Source organism: Cornus florida, unplaced genomic scaffold (assembly GCF_030987335.1).
Source record: "Cornus florida cultivar Cherokee Brave unplaced genomic scaffold, ASM3098733v1 CherokeeBrave_3.0.0_Hap2_Chr11, whole genome shotgun sequence".
Classification (NCBI taxonomy): Eukaryota; Viridiplantae; Streptophyta; class Magnoliopsida; order Cornales; family Cornaceae; genus Cornus; species Cornus florida.
In genome coordinates this window covers 16,399,196-16,419,395 of record NW_026775581.1, presented here as the reverse complement: position 1 = coordinate 16,419,395, position 20,200 = coordinate 16,399,196, and the positions used below count along the sequence as shown (strand labels likewise).

Sequence of the window (20,200 nt, the reverse complement as noted above, 5' to 3'; positions counted from 1 at the left end):
AAGAGCAAACGAAAAAGGAAAGAAAAATTTAGAATATAATTTTAAAAATTAAAAATTTAAGGAGGCATTGTATATAAATTTTTTTATAAATTAAAATTTTACCATATTTTATATTAGGTGGGATCAGGTCAGAGTATGTCCCGGGCGCATAGGGAGGGCGCATAGGGACCGAGTCAGGAGTATGTCCGGGATGTTCCGGTGTCTTGTGACAGTTAACACTTGACAACTATATCACTATTCTTTTCATGTGTGTTTATTATATTGAAATTGTGGTTTTGTTGGTTGGTTTAAATTATGATTTATGATGCTTTATTTTTATTTTTATTTTTATTTTTATTTATTATGAAATAAAGTGGTTTGATAGAATATTCAAAATAGGGGAACAGACATTTTATTTCTCTTGCTTTTCAAATTTTTTTTTTCTTTCTCAAATTAATGTTTATTGTACCACTAAATGTTGACACACATCTGACCTATAAAATAGAGATGTCCATTGTAGACGTTTGGGGAGGTTTAGGCTGACAACCCCCAGTTTCTTACTACCGTTGAGGAGGTTTGGGCTAATCCTATTGAGGGGTCAGCCATGTTCAAGATTGTTCAGAAACTGAAGATTCTAAAAGGGCTGCTCAAGCAAAGATGTAGAGTGGAGATCTCTCAAGCTTCTGAGATGTTTAGTCAGGCTAAGCTTACACTCTTTAACTGTCAGGAGCAGTTGGATTGCAACCCTATGGATGAGCACCTAAAGTTGGTGGAGAAGGAGCTTATGGAGCAGTATACTTCCCTAGCTCTCTCAGAGGAGCATTTTATCAGGCAAAAATCCAGGGTCAGATGGTTGAAGGTTGGGGACAGCAATACATTATATTTTTTCAAAATCTTCAATTCAACAATCAATAGGAAAAAGATCACCTGCTTGACTGCTAGAGATGGATCTTCCATTGACCAAGTATCTCTTATTAATGCTGAGATTATTTCCCATTTTAAAACTCTATTGGGTTCATCACCCCCTCCCTACCTTGGAATTGCACAACTACAGCCTTTTATCACAAAATCTCTTCCCAGACAGTTCTTAGATGACCTTGTCTCAATTCCTTCTGAAGCTAAAATTCAAGCTTGTTTCCTAGCCCTCAATAAGGAAAAATCTCCGGGACCTGATGGATACAATGCACATTTTTTTTATAAAGCATGGCCTATTATAGGGAATGACATTGTTTTAAGTATCAAAGCTTTCTTTCTCAGTGGAAACCTCCTCAAAGAAATTAACAATTCCTATATAGCTTTGGTTCCCAAAGTCCCTAACCCATCCTCACTGAATAACTTTCGACCTATATCATGCTGCAACACTATCTACAAGTGCATTGCCAAACTCATTGCCAATAAGCTCAAGAAAGTCCTACCCTCTATTATTGACCCCTGTCAAAATGCATTTGTAAAAGGGAGACATATTGGTGACAGTGTACTCCTTGCCCAAGAGCTATTCCATGGGTATCACAGACACCTTGCCCCTCCAAGATGTGCTGTCAAAGTCGACTTAAGGAAGGCTTTTGATTCAGTGGGATGGAACTTTATCTTGGACTCACTTGCTCTCTTTGACTTTCCACCCTCCTTTGTTAATTGGGTGAAAGCTTGTATCACATCTCCCTCTTTTACCATCTCAATTAATGGGGAGTTTCACGGCCACTTCTCGAGGGTGAAGGGATTGAGGCAAGGGGACCCTATCTCCCCCCTACTCTTTGTAGTTGCTATGGAGGTGTTCACATCTATCACAAAAATATTTATTGCTGCCAACCCCTCTTTTAAGTTTCACTCAAGATGCAGGAATTTAGCTATCTCTCAGCTCATTTTTGCTGATGACTTGCTTCTATTTTCCTATGGGGACCTGACCTCAATTGGTACACTAAAGAGGGCTCTTGACCAATTCACTCTTCTCTCTGGACTCAGTATCAACTACTCAAAAAGCAACTTCTTTGTGTCTGGAGTCAATTCTGAGCTTGCTATTGAAATTGAGAATTTATTGGGGTTTGCATGTGGGAAGCTGCCTATGAGATATCTTGGGGTTCCTCTAATCTCCTCATCACTTACAGCAGCTGACTGTAGACCCCTGGTGGAGAAGGTTACTAGAAGAATCACTCATTGGTCCTCATGCTTTCTCTCCTATGCAGGCAGAATTCAATTAATCCATTCGGTGCTTTACAGCATGGTCAGCTACTGGCTAAACATCTTCATCTTGCCTAAGTCAGTTTTGTCAGAGATTAATGGGCTTCTAAGGAACTTCCTTTGGAAAGGGAATGAGCTCTCATCCACAGGGGCAAAAATTGCATGGCATGCTGTTTGTCAGCCCAAAAACTGTGGAGGCCTAGGGTTTCGGAACCTAGAGGTCTACAATAATGCTGCTTGTCTTAAACTCCTTTGGAATGTCGTGTTTGAGCGTAGGGATAATTTATGGACTCAATGGGTTAAGACACATCTCATTCGAGGAATATGTTTCTGGACTATGAATATTCCACAGGCTTGTTCAAGTAACTGGAAGAAGCTTATGCAGCTTCGTGGTTCTGCTCGCTCTATGATTAAAATGAAGGTTGGAGATGGAAACCGAACTTACTTTTGGGAGGAAAACTGGCTCCCTATTGGGCCACTCGCTTACCTAGCCACCCCTGACCTAGTTCACAACTCGCCTATTACGCCAGGACAGCGTCTATCCTCACTAATTGGGAACGAGGGCTGGAAGTTTCCACCTTTACTTACCTTGCAATTTCAGGACCTTCTCCGGATCAATCCTCCATCTTCATCTCCAGATGCCACCACATGGATCCCCTCACCCTCGGGTGACTTCTCTATCAGGCATACTATTGATTGGCTTGCACCCCACCACCAACCAAGGCAATGGCAACATCTGGTTTGGCAGTCGTTCTCCATTCCACGATGCAAAATCACTCTTGGGCTGGGTATTCAGAATCGCATCTCCACGTATGACAGGAAATGCATGCAATCTTTCACCGGATCCAGATTATGCCCTTTTTGCTACTCTGCTGATGAAACCCATGATCACTTCTTCTTTTCCTACCCCTTCATCAACCCAATTTGGAAATTTCTGCACAATTTATGTCGAATTCGTACCTTGCCCTCTTCTTGGGAAAATCTCATTGATTGGGCTTCATTTAGTTGGAGGGGACGAAACCTGCAAAACTCGATCAACAAGCTTGTTTTATCCACCTTTGTAAATCAGATCTGGATGGACTGCAATGAAAGAGCCTTCAAAAATAGAAGACAAACTCAAACAAGGTTGCTATAGCGCACCATGGATTTAGTGAAGCAAAGGCTTAGTTCCTTCACTGTAAGGGATTCTCCTATGGCGAGAAGGATCGTTCTTGAATGGGGTCTCCCTCAGTCTTTCATCAGGCCTCCATCGGAGCCAGACTGAACATTAGAGGCTCTGCCTCATCGCACTCACCACACCGGATGTCATGTTGTTTCAGACAAGCCTATTCTAGGGCTTCTAGAATATTATTGTCTTTTTCAACTGTTGTATGGCTTGTTTTGGGCCTCTGTTTTGGGCTTTCCCTTGTACTCTCAGTTTATAATATATAACTTACCTTCCTAAAAAAAAAAAATTAAATAAAAAAAGGTGGATTGCCTTGGAATCTAAAAGGTCCAAGATTGAGAACTTTTTTTAATGACGAAACGGTTATACTTTAAAATCAAAGGATTATCCAAAGTGAACATTTTCTTATCTAAGGTCATAGAACAATTATTAGGCATGTCGCAAAAATGAGGATGCTAAGAATGGATGTGAGGAAGAAACCAGGGGTAGCACCTGTTAGTAGATCTGTCAATGGAGTGGATCCTGATCAGGATCCGATCCGAATCTGATCCTATTAGTCGGATATGGATTGAACAAAAAATTCGATAACCCGATTACGATCCGAATCCGATAATCTGTTAGTTTAACAAATCGGATATGGATTATACTGATCCGATCCGATCCGATTAAAATTATATATATAAATAATTATATATATATATAATTATTTATCAATAATTTTACACATATATACATCAATACTCTTATTAGAATTGTATTAAAGGTAATCCAAAATAATAATAATGTTATATAAAAATATTGTGATGTTCTCATCCACATGCTAATAAATCTCTTAGTACACATACTAATAATATCATACTCTTTATAATTATATATGTTAATAAATATTAATTTAATCCGATTTTGAATCCGATCCGAGTCTGAGCTAACTAGGATATGGATTGGGACATTCAGTCCGAGAACTCGTTAGTGATCCGAATCCAATAATCGTTTGCTTAACAAATAGGATATGGATTTGATCGATCCGATCCGAATCCGATCCATTGACAGGTCTACCTGATAGTAGATCTGTGAATGGATTGGATCCGGATCTGATATGATTCGAATCCAATAAGTATTTTACTCGATCCGATAATTCGATGGATTTTTTTTTGTAAGTGAATCCATATATGATTTGTTAAAACGGAAATCCGACCAGACAAACACTTTGGCTCTGACACTTGCAACCCTTCTCTTAAAGTGTTAAAAACAAGTTTTTTAGGGTTTTTGCAGGCTTTTAACGACATGCGATGCAAGTCGTTAGCTTCCTTATTTTCCTTATGCACATTCAAAAGTGAATTCGCTTGATCTTTTTCAAGATTTGAATAGATGACGTAGTTTTCACTTTTTGGAGGGGTCATTGTGCAATTAATAAAAGTTATTGCAAAAAGCATCGTTTTGAGACCAAACAAAAGGTCAAACGAAAGACAGCTCATAAAGCGCTAAGTTTTTGGCGCCGTTGCCGAGGATTGATTGATTGGCAAAAAAAACTCAAAAACAAAAAAAGAAAGTGGCTGGATGAATTACCGAATGTCCTATGGAAACAATGGGTCCTTACGAACTAGATGCAAATTTAGGCCTTCTCACCCTCACCTCTTGTAAATAGACAAAATGAGAATGTATTTTAGGGCTTAGTGTTTGGCGTTCGGCTTAAATTGCCAGCTGCCACTAACTTTGCTGAATAGAAAGGATGTCAATTAATTCTTAAGCAAAGAAAAAAAAAATTCAATTTAATTGATTTTTTTATAAAAAGGAAAAGAAAATAAAAGAAATTAATATCAAAAGAGATAAAAAACAATAATTAGAAGAAAAAAAAATGATAAAAAATAAAAGATAAATAAAATATGGAAGGAAAAGAAAAAAAAAAATTAGATGTTTACTCTTTCTTAATTTTTTAATGAATAAATATTATAAAATTATTAGTATGTACATAAGAAGATTTAATATTATGTGAGTAAGAAGATCACGCTATCGTACATATAACATTATGATTATTGTAGTATTATTATTTTTTTGATTACCTCTAATACAAATTTAATACGAGTATTGGTATATATATAATATAATATATTATTATATATATAATTTTATTTGGATAGGATAGCATAATTCATATTTGATTTGTTAAGTTAATGGGTTATCGAATTCGAATTTTAATTGGGTTATCGGATTTTTTTATTCAACCCATATCTGACTAATCTGATTTAAATCCGAATCTGATCTATTTACAAGTCTGTCTATCTATCTATAGTGATAAGATTATACAGAATAAATTTAGGCCCTTTCGTGACGAACCATTAAATTGCTGCGAAATGACGATAATGCCCTTGATACTATATTAAGGTAATATTTTATTAAACAAATTCTTGATTTTAAAGTGTGAGAAGGGCAAATTTGTCATTACAAATTACAAGGTTATTTTAGTCAGAAAATTTATGCACCTATTGCATGTGATTGTCACATGATACGATCCCATTATTTTTACACGAAAAACCAACAGGGGATGAGGTGATATGATACACTTTTTAAAACATCAAGAAAGTAATATGATAGTTTCCTTAGTTGAAGGGCGTGATATGACGAATTGGAAAACAATATGAGTGTTTTATGATTTTAGCCCTCTAATGTATTACATTTAATTAAAAATCAAAGCTAAAGCCAAACCATACTTAATTCACATATTAAGCTTATGCTTGGTTCGCGTTTTGTTTTTAACATTTTATTTTAACCCAAAACAAAACAAAACATTTGTTACAGTATTTTGAATAGTAATCCGAAATATGTTTGGTAACGTCCATTTCTTGCAAAATTTTTAGAAACAAAAATATGAAACACTTATTTGGTAAAAAAATTTGCTAGTTCGAAAAATATATTTTTGAAAAATGTCATTTAAGAGTTATTCAAAAAATAATAATATACTATTCATTGCTACAGTACATTCTGAAACAAGTAAAAATACCAAATTAGTGTCTAGATTTTTCACCACTATTCACGAAACATTTTGACATTGTGCAAAAGAAAATATTTTTTACCAAACACTTTTTTTCCACTGTTCATTGCTACAATACATGACAAAAACCAAAACATCAAAAACAAAATGCATACCAAACAGGCCCTATCTCACTTTTATACAAGGTATTTAAACTCAGAATTGTCTGCTTCTAGCAGACTTGATATTTAGCAAAATATGACCAACAATCCATGGAAAGCCCAAGCAGTTAATGCTTTCTTCATAATATGATGGAAAATAGGACACATGATACCATGCAGATGCCATCTTCTGTTGCTCATTCACCGTGCAGCTGCTGTCAAACCACCCTTTAGCCTCCTTGTGCAGGTTCTTGATAGACACCAAAATCCGATCCTTCGTCTCAAAATATCTCCGATTATCACGTTGCAAATACGTCGACCTTTTCCGCAGATTACCTGTCAATATCTCATCTTCACTCTCTGCCTCGTAATAATTCATCAAAGTGCTGATCTTATCCAAATACATCTTTTTGTGGCTCTCTGCAATTGTAATGAAGGCTTCAAAACCATCAACTTCAAGATCATGATCGTAAGCATCTTGTGCGACCTTCTCTGACCAAACAACGTTTGACTGTTGGTTCACTGTTGTTTCGAAGGTGGCACGATAGAGCTTACCCAGTACCCCCTGAGAGGTGTATGTTACATTGTCACCCCTCTCCATGAAATCCGGAAAAACCTTTGGTTTCAAAAACCTAGGCATCTCAGCTGGTGCTCCAGTCTTTGCAAAGTCAACAGCCATGGAGTGAAGGGTAGCCAATTGAAGACATTTTGGACTAAGAGCTTTATCTGGTTCATTGTCTGCATGTACCAAATGTGCAGTAGAGATGGCGCCAAGCGTATCATTAATCATGTAATCAACAAAAAATTTATGAATTTCCTGCAAATATCCGTGCCATGGGGATTAAGAGAGAGTAAGATTTCAAGACCACTCATTTCATTTCCATGAACGACAGGAGATCAGTTCAAAATTATTACCTCTAAAGTCACATCGTGATCCATAATACGCGGTCTTCGCCCAGTGTAGTCCATGGGGGTCACAGTTTGGCATGGGATCATATTTTCATCCCAGCTTATAAAGTATATATCACCATCAAGATCACCACCGGAGCATTCATTTGGATGAGGCCTGTAGATGCAATGTTATTCTATGTACAAGTTCTTAAATGCCTATCTCTAAAGCTGTGTCCGAACAAAAAACAACCAAGAATGAGAAAAAAGAAAAAAGGATAGAGCAAAAATAAATTAAAATTAAAATTAAAAATTATATATTCAAAGTCCTCCCATCCTATATTGTCTTGCTTAATTGGATACGACTTAAAAGATTCAATAAGTAAATGAAACCATTCGGAATTTCTTTAAACATGAAAAAGATTGAATAGAGAACTACAGACAAAGAAATACTCCTTCCGGTACGGAAAAGTAGAACTCATGACCAACAAAGCATGTTGTTGCCAAGAGTACTGGAAATATTACTCACTGGAAGGCATTAAATACAAACATGTTGGACATACTAAAGACATCATTTCTAAATATTTTATCTCCTCAAATTCCCTTATAATATACCGATGCTAATATTACTATTATGAATAACAAAAACTGAATATGACAGGGTTTTATCCCAATTTCTTGGGTACAACAAAGTTAAAAACAATAAAGCAGGTTTTTATCAAGAAGAAAAGGTTAAAATTCTTAACCGATATCCAACTAGATCCCCTTTCAAAATGAGTGAGATTTCAAGACCACTCATATCAAGAGAGTAAGTAGTGAGCGTCACATTCGGTATCGGATGGATGATTAGTGTGGAGGGCGTCTATTGGCGGGTGTTTATCCAAATCTCTTTTGGATTGCTTCGAACACGTTCTCTACAGTGACTGATTGCTACCACCTTGATAGCGGAAGATTAGTTTGGGACTATGAAGCACGGACACTCCTCCCAGGGACCCCATACCCGTGTCAGATACTTTTTTGACACCGACACCCATGTCCGAGGCTCGGACACGTGTCCGACACTTCTGTAAAGTGTCCAAATATTATTTTTTATTGGACACGCGTGTCCGAGGCTCGGACACACGGTCCGACACTTCTGTGAGACAATTTATTTTCTCTCACTCCTCTCAGTCTCTCCTCTTCTTCAATTATCTCTCTTCATGAACAAGATATATATATATATATATATATATATATTTAAGTTACATGAACAAAACTTTGTGAAAGACTAAAAGTATATATGTTTATTCATATACATATTTAGTTCATTATAGCTATGTCTCTTCTGCACATCTTCGTTTGGAATTTGGATCAACTTTATTTTTCATTTATTTTATGTTTTGTCTTGTCTATATTTTTCTTATAACGGAGATGAAATTATTGAAATTGATTCTGTTCTTTGTTATTATTTTATTTATCTGTACAAGATTCTAGTAATTATATTTTGAATATATATATATATATATATATATATATATATATATATATAATTTTATAAGCGTATCCCCGCCGTGTCCGTGTCCTATTTTTTTGAAATTTGCCGTGTCGCCGTATCCGTGTCGTGTCATACCCGTGTCCCGTATTCGTGTCCGTACTTCATAGGTTTGGGATATTCAGTTCGGGAGGCATTTTAAAAATTAGGAGGTGGAGGACTTTGTTCATCTTTAGATATGTTGTATAGTCTTTTTTTCATAGATAATGAAAAGACTTTAAAAATACGTTGAAACGGGCAGCGCTCCCAAACCAAACAGCTGCCATCCAAGAACTAAAGTTTCAAGCTATCAACAAAATCCAAAAGACTACCATTAATGTACAATCCCGCCCATTCACCCAAAAGAATAAAGAAGAAAGTATACTATACTTAATAGCCCAAATAGGAGACTCCACACCCTCAAAAGTATCTCCTATTTTTCTCTCACCACAAACCCCACCATATACACAAGGAAGTGGCCCTCCAAGCATCTCTGACTCGGCTCTCCACTGTACACCCTCTCCAAGTCTCAAGCAAGTCAACCGTAAAATCTGAGAACACCCATGGAATACCAAAAGCAACCAAAAACATGGTCCAAACATCCGTTGCCACCGAGCAATGAATAAGAAGATGGTTGACAGATTCCCCAGTCTTCTTACACGTGTAGCACATGTTTACCACAACTTGACTTCTTCTTATAAGATAGATTATCAATAGTGAGGATGCTTCCCAAAGCAGCTGTCCACAAAAAAAAAGCTACCTTCAGTGGTGCTTTCGTCCTCCAAATAGCTTTCCAAGGAAAAACAAGGCCAAGAAGCTCCACCATACTAAAAAACGAAGGACTTGACCTCGAACACCCCTCTCGAGGCACCCACCCACACCATCTCATCCATGCCCAACCCAACCACCATCTGGCTATAAATGAAAGCCAAAAGACCTGTAACCTCCACTAGTTCCCAATCATGGAACTGTCTACGAAACCGTAAATCCCAAATCACCCTACCATTATCAAGACGATAATAATCAGCAACTAAAACATCTCTATTCACAGAAATTCGGTACATAAGCAGGAACCTACGGGCCAAAGCCAAATCCCCACACCATATGTCTTCCCAAAATCTGACATTTCTTCCACTTTGAACCTTAAACCGAATCCTTTTAGAAAATTCATCCCAACCTCTACGTATAAGTTTCCACGAGCCCAAACCCGCTGGGAATGTAACCGAATCCTTTTAGATATGTTGTATAGTCAACAGATAAATGGAGAGGGGACGGATGAATGGGTATGGGCGGCTTCCTCCCATAGGAGATTCAAGGTCCACTTTTTCTAAAGGGGGTTATTAGATGTGCAAGTGAGTCCATTCCACTAGAAGGCTATTTTGCACCTCCAAAAGCCCCGTTGGAGGAGGCTTTTTTTAGATGGGCGGCATCCTTGGGGAAAGATAATGATGATCGATGTGGAGAAGACGCTGGATCATTGTTAACTCCTCTTGCATCATTCAGTAACTATGGAAGAATGAGATTTGCTCCTTGCCTTGTTCAGTATTAGTTGGGTCACGCGTTATCTACGAGGAACTTGCTCGAAGCTTGGAGAGGGTGTATAGTGAATAAGACAGCTCGAGATGCTTGAAGGGTTGCCTCATTGTGCCTATGGTGGGATAATTGGCACGAGAGGAATGGGACGTCCTTCAAAAGGGAGCAGACTCCTATTTGGGGTTTTAGATTCTTTATACTTAGTTCTTACTTTTTGGGTTAATGGGCAATATTGTCAATCTGTGGAGGATATCATGTTTTTTGTGGATAGTTTGAGGCTATAGTGGTTCCTTTGTCGTTGTGCAGTTGTATGTGAGATGCGCTCCTCTTTTGAGTGCCTTTTTATATATCTTTACTTGCTTAAAAAAAAAAAACTCAACAAAACCTTTTATTAATCATTTGGTGAACTAATATTCATCTACCAAAAATAATTTGATTCAAATGATTTTTACTCAGCTGGAAACCTTCTGATAATGTAGTGAAATAAGAAAGTAACTTCATATCAAATAAATTTAGTTTCGGTAAAAGGAGATGCTATTTGTGGGATCTATCAGTTAAAGAAATTGGATCCTATTTAGAAATTGGCATATTGAGTAAATACATAATTTCTAACTACGATATGTGGTAAAGATATACTTTAGAGGAGCTCAGTACCTTTTCCCTTTCTGAGGGAAGACAATACAATCCACCAAATTCTTCTCCTCTAACACCACCTCATAGACAGCCTCCAGAACTCTAACATCTCCTGGGTGAAGACAAGGGTTTTTGGACACAACCACCTTCCCCATCAGTATAGACGTGGTTTCATCCACCTTCCTGAAAAAACCCTGCTCCCCACATTGTAGCTCCGCTTTAGTCATGGTTACTCGGACATAAACTTGGCCATAGTTTAAAATGCCTGTTTCATCCAAGCATCCAATTAGGATCCTGCCCTTGGGGACAAATATCCTGCATCTGCTTCTTAGATCAGTCAATTGGCTGTCACGATGTGCTTGAAGCATCATAGAGAGGTAAGGTTCCATATTCGGCTCATAACCTTGAAGCAACATCTTTACTAAAATGCTTTTAATATAACTCTCATTCACACTGTCCAAGACATTCAATGCCGCCTCCCTACTTGTCAGGATTCTGTCCAGAAGACGAAGTTGTTCATCTTGCATTGTCTCAAAAACTTTATCCTCCACTCCCAAGGTAGACAAAAGTGAAACAATCTCCCGGTTCAAGTAGCAAGGCATGGATTCACTCCACTTAGTGACGTTAAGCATCCTGTTTTTCGATTCAAATTTAAGCATACTACTTCGTAAAGATAGCTTTCGGAAAGAATTACGATCCACAGCTATGACACCTTTATAACCACCATATCGAATCTGAAACGCTGAAGGAGTATGGCTCAATCCACACTTTTGAGCAACTTGCCTAGCAAAAGAGAGGGAAATCTTTCCAATACCATCAGAGAAACAATAACCAACACCATCAGAGGTAACCTCAATGTCAGGAATAACCTCAACTTCCTTTGGAGGAACTTCCAGAGTTTGCGTAGAAGAACTAAATAATTGACCCATCCTTGCAGCACATTTTGACACACTGCGGATCTTGTTGAAGCAGCCCATCCAATCTCTAATATCTTCTACTTTCACATTCTCATTCGAAGCAAACATCCACACAGCATTTGAACGCAGTTGACTAGCTGAGAAAGCCAAAAATTGAAACCTTTTGGTTCCGATCACAATCCCCTCTTGAAGAATAGACAAAATTCGATGATATATTTGGGTTCTGTAAGGCTTTGAAAAGATACCTTGCTGAATACTAGTAGAAACGGCATTTGGAGGAAGCTTGCTCCAATCTTCTTCAACAAAAGTAACTCTTAAAAAATCTGAAGCATATGAAGCAAAATTCTTAACAACATAATTGGAGGATTCAAGTTCCGGACCCAAGCAGTAAATCTTTGAAGGTGTAATTAGGACTCGATGACAACTCATTATATTATGATTTGTTAACCTGCTGTGTGATAACGAAGAAATATTCATGCCACTGTTCCCTAGGATATGCAATCGGGTTTTAACAAACGACACTGGCTCATAACAAGTAGACTCCAACTTGTGCATTTTCTGAAGAACCAACATCGCAGTGTCCACATCTGAACTGCTAAGGATGTCAACCAGATCATCCACTGCAGCAAGGCTAATTTTGTGTGTGTGAACAAGGGAATTGAGCTGGAAAAGGATCTCATATGCTAAATTAGAATCTGATCGGCATGTTACTAATGGAACCAGCTCAGATGCAGAACAAAATTCTTCCAATTCTTCTAGAGTTAGATCTTTTAGATCTTTCTTATCATATGGAAAACTAGTGAAAATATCTAAAGCAGAAAATCCTTCAGCAATTTCCAAACAGAGTGAAGATGATCGTCCAATCGACCTAATCCTGGAAAAATCTGTTGTGCGGACCCAAAGAAACTCAAAATCTTCCTTGCAGATATGGTATCGATCAGTGCTGAACTTCAAGGCAACATTAGGTCCAGAAATTTTCTTGTATATCTTTGGCGCATGCTTGAGCTGAGGAAAAAAAAAAAACACAGCTTAAAGTAAGATTATTATTATTTTTTCATTGGAAAAATCAGCTTAAAACATATAGTCATAACATTCACAAGCCCAGAAACCAATGAAAATGAAGAGTAGATAAAATGTTAGTTGGTAAGTTCATAGATAATAAAGTGTCGTTTCTGAGGGATGCATTCCCCCTTTTGAATGCTTTTTAATACATCTTTACTTATAAAAAAAAGTTCATAGGCTATAAAAAATAATAATTCCATTGCAGGGTAATATCTTCTTTGTTGACTTCATTTCTATTATTATCTTCTTTTTTCCTATTTGAATTCGCACACCCACTTTGTCCCTATGGGGACTTGAACCCTCAGCCTTCTACTATGAAAGGTGATGAAGTACCACTAGGCTACAATCCTTGGTGGTTTCATTTCTATTATTATCCACCATCTGCCACCTGATATGCAGCCATCTCTCAACATTGAGGGCGTGTCATCTCAATATCAAGTGTCCATGTCGCATGAGGTCGTGGCGACATAGATGGCAGCCACTCTATGCATTTGTATTATTTAAAGGGATAAGCTAACCTCCAACCTTCACTTATTAGATTAATATTTTTCTCTTTTTCTAACTTATCGATGCAATTGAAGCCTTTTTTTCCCTAATTGGTACTCACACATACATACCTCCACTGAGGTTCAAACTCTTGACCTCCCTTTGGAAAGTAGGGGCTTGGTACCGCTAGGCCACAGGCCTGTTGGTAATTGAAGCCTTCCCATAATTAATTTGGTTGAATATTCTAAAATTATATATCCAACCGCCTAATTAATTTTGTTAAGAGTAAAATAGTAGGGATAGTTTTGGTTATACAATTGTGGGGCCACTCTAATACTCTCCATGAATGTGGGAGGTTAGCGTTTCCCTTCCTTATTTTATTTTATACAAGTGTTATCTTTTCCCTTCTTTAAATAGTAAATAAAATAATTAAATTCCGCTAGATCTTTGTACATAAATGATACGGTTAAGTACGAAAAATAAAGATCAAGTCACATGACTATATGACATGATTACGAACCACGCCATTACATTTTATTCCCCCTCTTCTCTTAACTCTATGCTAAAGCAATAACATTTTATTGATAGGTGCTAAAGCAATTATATTCATTTGAAATATTCGACAATTTTCATCTTAAACCAAAACCCCAATTCTTTGTTGGCGTGGAAATAAATAAGCTCTACCATGGAGTGCGAACATGTTTGAGTATGGGCAATGGTTGACTCCAATTTTCTTAAAGGAGCATGAATGAGAGTTTTTTCATTTTCTTAAATAAAAATCTTATTTTCTTATTGTGTTTATGACAGAGTACCTTATATAAATTTTTATCCAAAAAAGAACCTCGCAAATCAAGGACTTTTCTATAGGCACAACTTAACAAAAAAAATTCGATTTAAATTCCTTCATGTTAAAAATACAAGGCACTTCAAATATCTTCATCCAATTCTACTCTAATAAATAGTCACCAAAGGTGCAAGTAGGCTCCAAAAATGCCCTAGGCTCCCGAAGGCTCAGCCAAGTGCCTCAACCTATTACATGTCATGCTTCTTCAGTCATTCATATTTACATGACCATTAATTGTTTAATCCTCTCTCAAATGACCATTAATTTTCATGCTCTACATCACATTATGGTCATATTCGAAGGAACATATTGTCTAATTTTATGGTGCATCTGACAAAATTCACGAACTTATGGTTGACCACTTACACTAATTGCGTCAAGTTCTTGATTCTGAATTTTTATGATAATAGAACATAAGTTCAAAATCTACAAAATTATTTTTTCTATTATTACACCTTTTTTATAGGATTTGGTTTAGTTAATGCACATGCATATAAAAAGATCTATGTGCATTGATTTATTTGACCCCTCTACGTTAATGTGTCAAAATTTCCATTTTTAACAACATTTGATCAGTTGTGTTACAAATTTTGAATTGTTCCGAACGTATATTGATTTAATTGAAAAAAAAAAGAAAGATAGTGTATATCGATTTAGCTAATCCATTGAATTAAATGCTAAAAAATTCCCTTATTCTGAAAAATTAATATCTAGGGCATGGCACTCCAGGATACCTTGGAGCTTTTATGGGCCTTGAGCCTTTACTAATGATGCTCTAACATCCAGTGACTCATCCATTTTCAAATGAACACAAATTCTCTTTAACATGTTTTTGACAACTACCAACAAGGTCAGAATTTTTATTTAAGTTTTTAATTGGAAACTCAGCCAACATTAATTGACATAAATTGGTACTGGGTAATTTTCCTTTCGAATGTGGCTTCTCTTTCACTTAGAAGAGAGTGCAATTATAAAGGAAAATGTAATAATGACCTAGCCACAACCTACAAGATTTTTTTTTTTAAGTAAGGGTAAGCCACAGCTTACTAGTTATTAGAACTAAAGCCATTAATAACGATGGTAACAATCAAACTTATTAGTAATTTTATTAAAACAGCTCAAGCGGGAAGAGCGCCTGAGAGTATACAAAAGAAACCCATAGACAACTACCAACCATATATCCTACAACCTCACGCTATCAACAAAACCAATACGATGTTGTCAGGGGCTTATTTGTTATTACTTATATAATTTGGGGCTTATGTGCAATTTCTGAAACTTGTTATTATAAATAGAATGTGGTGGAAGGATGAAAGTATTCTTTCATTCCTTCTCTCTTTCCCCATTGCTCTCTTTTTCTCTCATCCGCTTTCTTCTCTTCTTTTTTTTCTTCTTCTTTATCACTTACTCTTGATTTGATTATATCTTAAAAGTCAATATGGTATCAGAGCATGGTTTGAAAAGCTCTAGGTGTGTAGTTGAAACCCTAGGGCAAGTTTATGTAAACCCTAGTGGGTGTGAAGAGTTTTGAAGAAATTCCAAGATGGGATTTGTTTGCAAGGAAGTAGTGTTAATCACATCCACGTGTACCATGCATCCAACTCCGCGGTGAGTTGGCTACAGGTCGCAGGGGGCAGCGCGCCCCTGCTCGGGGTTAAAAAAAATTTTGGACCTGTGTTTTTATCTATTGCAGTCTCAATTGGTGTTTTTTTTTTGTGTTCGCAAGGTTCTGCAATAGCGGTTTTTTCTTCGTCGTTCGCGATTTTGGTATGGTCTACTTTGTTGCTTTCTAGGGTTTGTGTGGTGACTGTGTGGTCGCTTTTTTATGCATCTTAGAAGACGGTAATCTTTCAAATTGAAGTCTGTGTGTAGAGAGGTGGTTCTCTACGTATTTTGTTGCTGCTTTTGTTTCTGAAGATTGTATACCCAAAAATTGCTAGATAAAATGTCTGCCTGAGAGGTGACTTCAAAAGAAGCTGGGTCTTCTCCTAGTCTGACTCCAGTATTCGGAGGTAGTAGTGATCACCATCCAGGCCTTTGTATTACGACTATTAGGCTGGATGAGAAAAACTATATGGAGTGGGCTCAATTTGCTCGTATGCATATGACTGGTTGTAGGATGATCGACCATATCAAAGGAATTGCAGAGTGGAGTGCAAATAATGCACTAGTTATGACGTGGTTGTTGTAGTCAATGCAGTCACAGATCAGCAAAGGGGTTTCTGTTTGTGAAAATAACTAAAGAGCTATGGACGACTGTGGAAGAGACATATTCCTCGGTTGGTAATTTTGCAAATCTGTATGAACTCCAACAACAGATTTCAAGATTCGAGCAGGAAGACCAAACTCTTGCTACATATTACCACACTCTACGTGGTAAATGGGGAGTTAGATCATTACCAAGACTACATACCTATATGTGCAGCTGATGTTAAAGCATTTCATGCTAGGGTAGAAAGGAATCGAATCTATAAGTTCTTGGGTAGTCTGCATCCGAAATATGAGCATGCTAGGGTACAAGTGTTAGGCAGGTATCCAGCCCCTACTTCTGTTAGAGATGTGTTTTCGTATATCCAAGCTGAGGAGAGTAGAATGAAGGCTATGTCTGCACTTGTATACACTAAGCCTGAGCCAGAAGTACCATTGTCTAAGAGGTCTGCTCTTGCCACACAACAATGGAACAATCCCAATCCTCTAAAAGGAGGGAAGCAGGATGACAAGACCAAGTTGAGGTGTGATCACTGTGGACGTACACGCCACACTAGGAAACATGATGTAATCTACACGATCACCCTACTCCAACTCCTGCTCATGCGAATGCTAGGCCCTGGTCCATTTAGGGGGTTATCTACGGCACATACTGCAGAGCTTAAGACTTCTTCTACTGGTCATGCCTCCTCAGGGCCACCGAGTTCTTTGTCCGGGGCTGAACTTGATGCTCCCCGACATCTACTAGCACAACATTCCTCCATTTCCACCTCTAACTTCGCTCAGACAGGTACCTCTCATTCGGCACATCAGGTTTCCACATTATCTGGTGGGCCAACCTGGATTATTGATTCAAGAGCCACTGATCACATTATTAGTATAGCATCTGATTTTTCTTCGTACAGTTTATATTCTGGTAAGGATAAGGTTAGAGTGGTTGATGGCACCTTCACCTCCATTGCGGGGAAGGGCACTGTTTCTGTCTTTCCTAATCTTACCTTATCCTCTGTTCTTCATGTCCCAAAGTTTACCAACAACCTCCTTTCTATCAGTCATATTACAAAAGGCTTGAATTGTAGTGTAACCTTTTTTCCATCATTGTGTGTTTCAAGACTCGGACACGGGGAAGACGATTGGAAGTGGACGTGAGGACAATGGCTTGTATTTGCTGAACACGAGGCCAATTTCTTATCATGTTGCAAATCAATCTAGTGTTAGGAATAGTAATATAAATAAAGATCTGTTAATGTGATGGCATAATAGACTAGGTCATTTACCTCTTCCTGTTTTGAAGCATGTGCTTCCCCAGTTTGCTTCTGTTGAATCTTTTGAGTTGAATTGTGAAACATGCATTCTTGCCAAACAATGTCGTGCTTCTTATCCTACTAGTATTAATAAAAGTATAGCTCATTTGAAGCTTATTCATTCTGATGTGTGGGGTCCTGAATGTACTACTTCGTTACTTGGTTTTCGTTGCTTTGTTGTGTTTGTTGATGACTCTAGTCGATATACTTGGCTTTATCTTATGAAAACTATTGAAGATTTGGTGTTACTAGAGGAATCAGTAGAGAAAAATCCTCCTAGTTTCCTATTTTCTAATTCTTTCCATTCTCATAATTTCTTCTCCTATATAATGGAGCTTCCACCATTATATTGTATATGAATTGAGAGAGTATTATAAAAGTGATGTAGCCCTTTGGGCTCTTTGTACCGTGGATATAGGCCCTAGTAGCTGAACCACATAATATCTGTGCGTTCTACTTGTTTAATTTCCCTTCGCTTCCGTTTTATACTTTACAACATGGTATCAGAGCCTAATTTCTCTTCCTAGGTTCGGACCCCTATTTTGGGGTATTCCCTTAGCATCAGAAATGTTGTTAAAGGTTTCTTGGTGCTATTTGTGACTTGCTTGGACTGCCGGTGTGTTCGGTAGTACTATTCTTCGCCTTTGCCGTGTCTCCGGCAGTTTGTATTGATTTGTTTGGGCTGTCGGTTTGTTCGGTAGCATTGTCTTCGCCTTTGCCGTATCTCCGGCAATTTTTATTTGACTTGTTTGGGCTGCCGATGTGTTCGGTAGCATTATCTTCGCCTTTACCATGTCTCCAGCAATTTTTGTTTTGACTTGTTTGTGCTGCCGGTGTGTTCAGTAGCATTGTTCTTTGCCATCCCTCATCTCTCTTCATCACTCACACATGTTGTTACTCGTCATCTCAATGGCAAGTTGGCCATTCATGCTCCAACTTGAGGGGGAGTATTGAAGATTTAATGGAGGAATCAGTGGAGAAAAATCTTTCAGCAATTGATGTTGTTTCCTATTATTGAAGATTTGGTGTTACTAAAGGAATCAGTGGAGAAAAATCCTCCTTGTTTCCTATTTTCTAATTCTTTCCATTCTCATAATTTCTTCTCCTATATAAAGGAGCTTCCACCATTGTATTGTATATGAATTGAGAGAGTATTATAAAAGTGATGTAGCCCTTTGGACTCTTTGTACCGTGGATGTAGGCCCTAGTGGCTGAACCACGTAATATCTGTGTATTCTACTCGTTTAATTTCCCTTCGCTTCCGTATTATGCTTTACAACAAAAATCAAAGATGAAGTTCATTCCATTTTTAAAACCTTTCGTAGGATGGTATGTACTCAATTTGGTTGTCCCCTCAAAATCATTCGATCTGATAATGGAGGAGAGTTTATGCATGGTGGTCTTGCCTCATTTTTTGCTGATAACGGGATTGTCAATCAAACCTCTCGTGTCGATACACCACAATAGAACGGTGAGTGAAAGAAAACACCATCATATTACGAAGGTGACCCGTTCTCTTATAATTGGGATGGGAGCGCCTAAAAGTTATTGGGCTGATGCAACCTTAACAGCTACATACCTTATCAATCGGATACCTTCTAATGTTCTTGGCTATTAATCCCCCTTCTCTGTCTTACACCATGACACTGCCTTGTTTACTGTCCCTCCTACAGTGTTTGGCTGTGTTTGTTATATTCACATTCATCATCGCAAGGACAAAATGGACCCTAAGGCAATCCGATGTGTCTTCCTTGGATACTCCGCCACTCAGAAAGGGTATCGGTGTTATAACCCTACCACTCATCATCATTTTGTCTCCATGGATGTTACATTCTTTGAGTCTGTTCCTTCTTTTTCCACTGCTCGGGATTCTCTACAAGCGGAGATTACTATATAGGTAGAGAATCCGTTGTCCATTCAGAGAGAATGCCCCCTTCCTTTGCATGTTCCCATTCAGGGGGAGCTTCTTACTAAGGTGCCTATATCTAGTCCTCCTAACACTAATGATTTGCAACAGGAAAAGCAACCAATTGTCTACACTAGGAGGGCAAAATAAGTCATTGACTCACCCCAGGGCCAAGAGGTCTCCCTCGATCCAAGTAATTCCTTAGTTGACATTGATACTCCTGATTCTTTCCCCAATAGCATTCCTGTTGATCTTGATGTCCCTATTGCCTATCGTAAGGGTGTTCGTAGTTGTACAAATACCCCATATCTCAGTTTGTATCCTATGATGCCTTATCTCCAATATATCGTGCTTTCACTTCGTGTATCTCCTCCGTACCTATTCCTTTTAGTGTTCAGATGCTCTCAGTCAAACTCATAGAAGAAAGCCATGCTTGAAGAAATGAAGACCCTTGAGAAGAA

General features: G+C 37.8%; 1 protein-coding gene across 1 annotated transcript in view; it reads right to left on the bottom strand.

Annotated features, from left to right (window-relative positions):
* Positions 1–6,314: 6,314 nt before the first annotated feature.
* The window catches only part of LOC132286900 (RNA-dependent RNA polymerase 2), a 32,150-nt gene continuing 18,264 nt past the window's right edge, over positions 6,315–20,200 (bottom strand). Inside the window, exons 2-4 of the mRNA XM_059789323.1 lie at positions 11,034–12,934; positions 7,364–7,514; positions 6,315–7,265 (exon numbers count right to left, since the gene is read on the bottom strand). Of these exons, the coding sequence (XP_059645306.1) occupies positions 6,504–7,265; positions 7,364–7,514; positions 11,034–12,934 (2,814 nt within the window). The 3' untranslated portion in view covers positions 6,315–6,503. The remainder of the gene's footprint in view (positions 7,266–7,363; positions 7,515–11,033; positions 12,935–20,200) is intronic.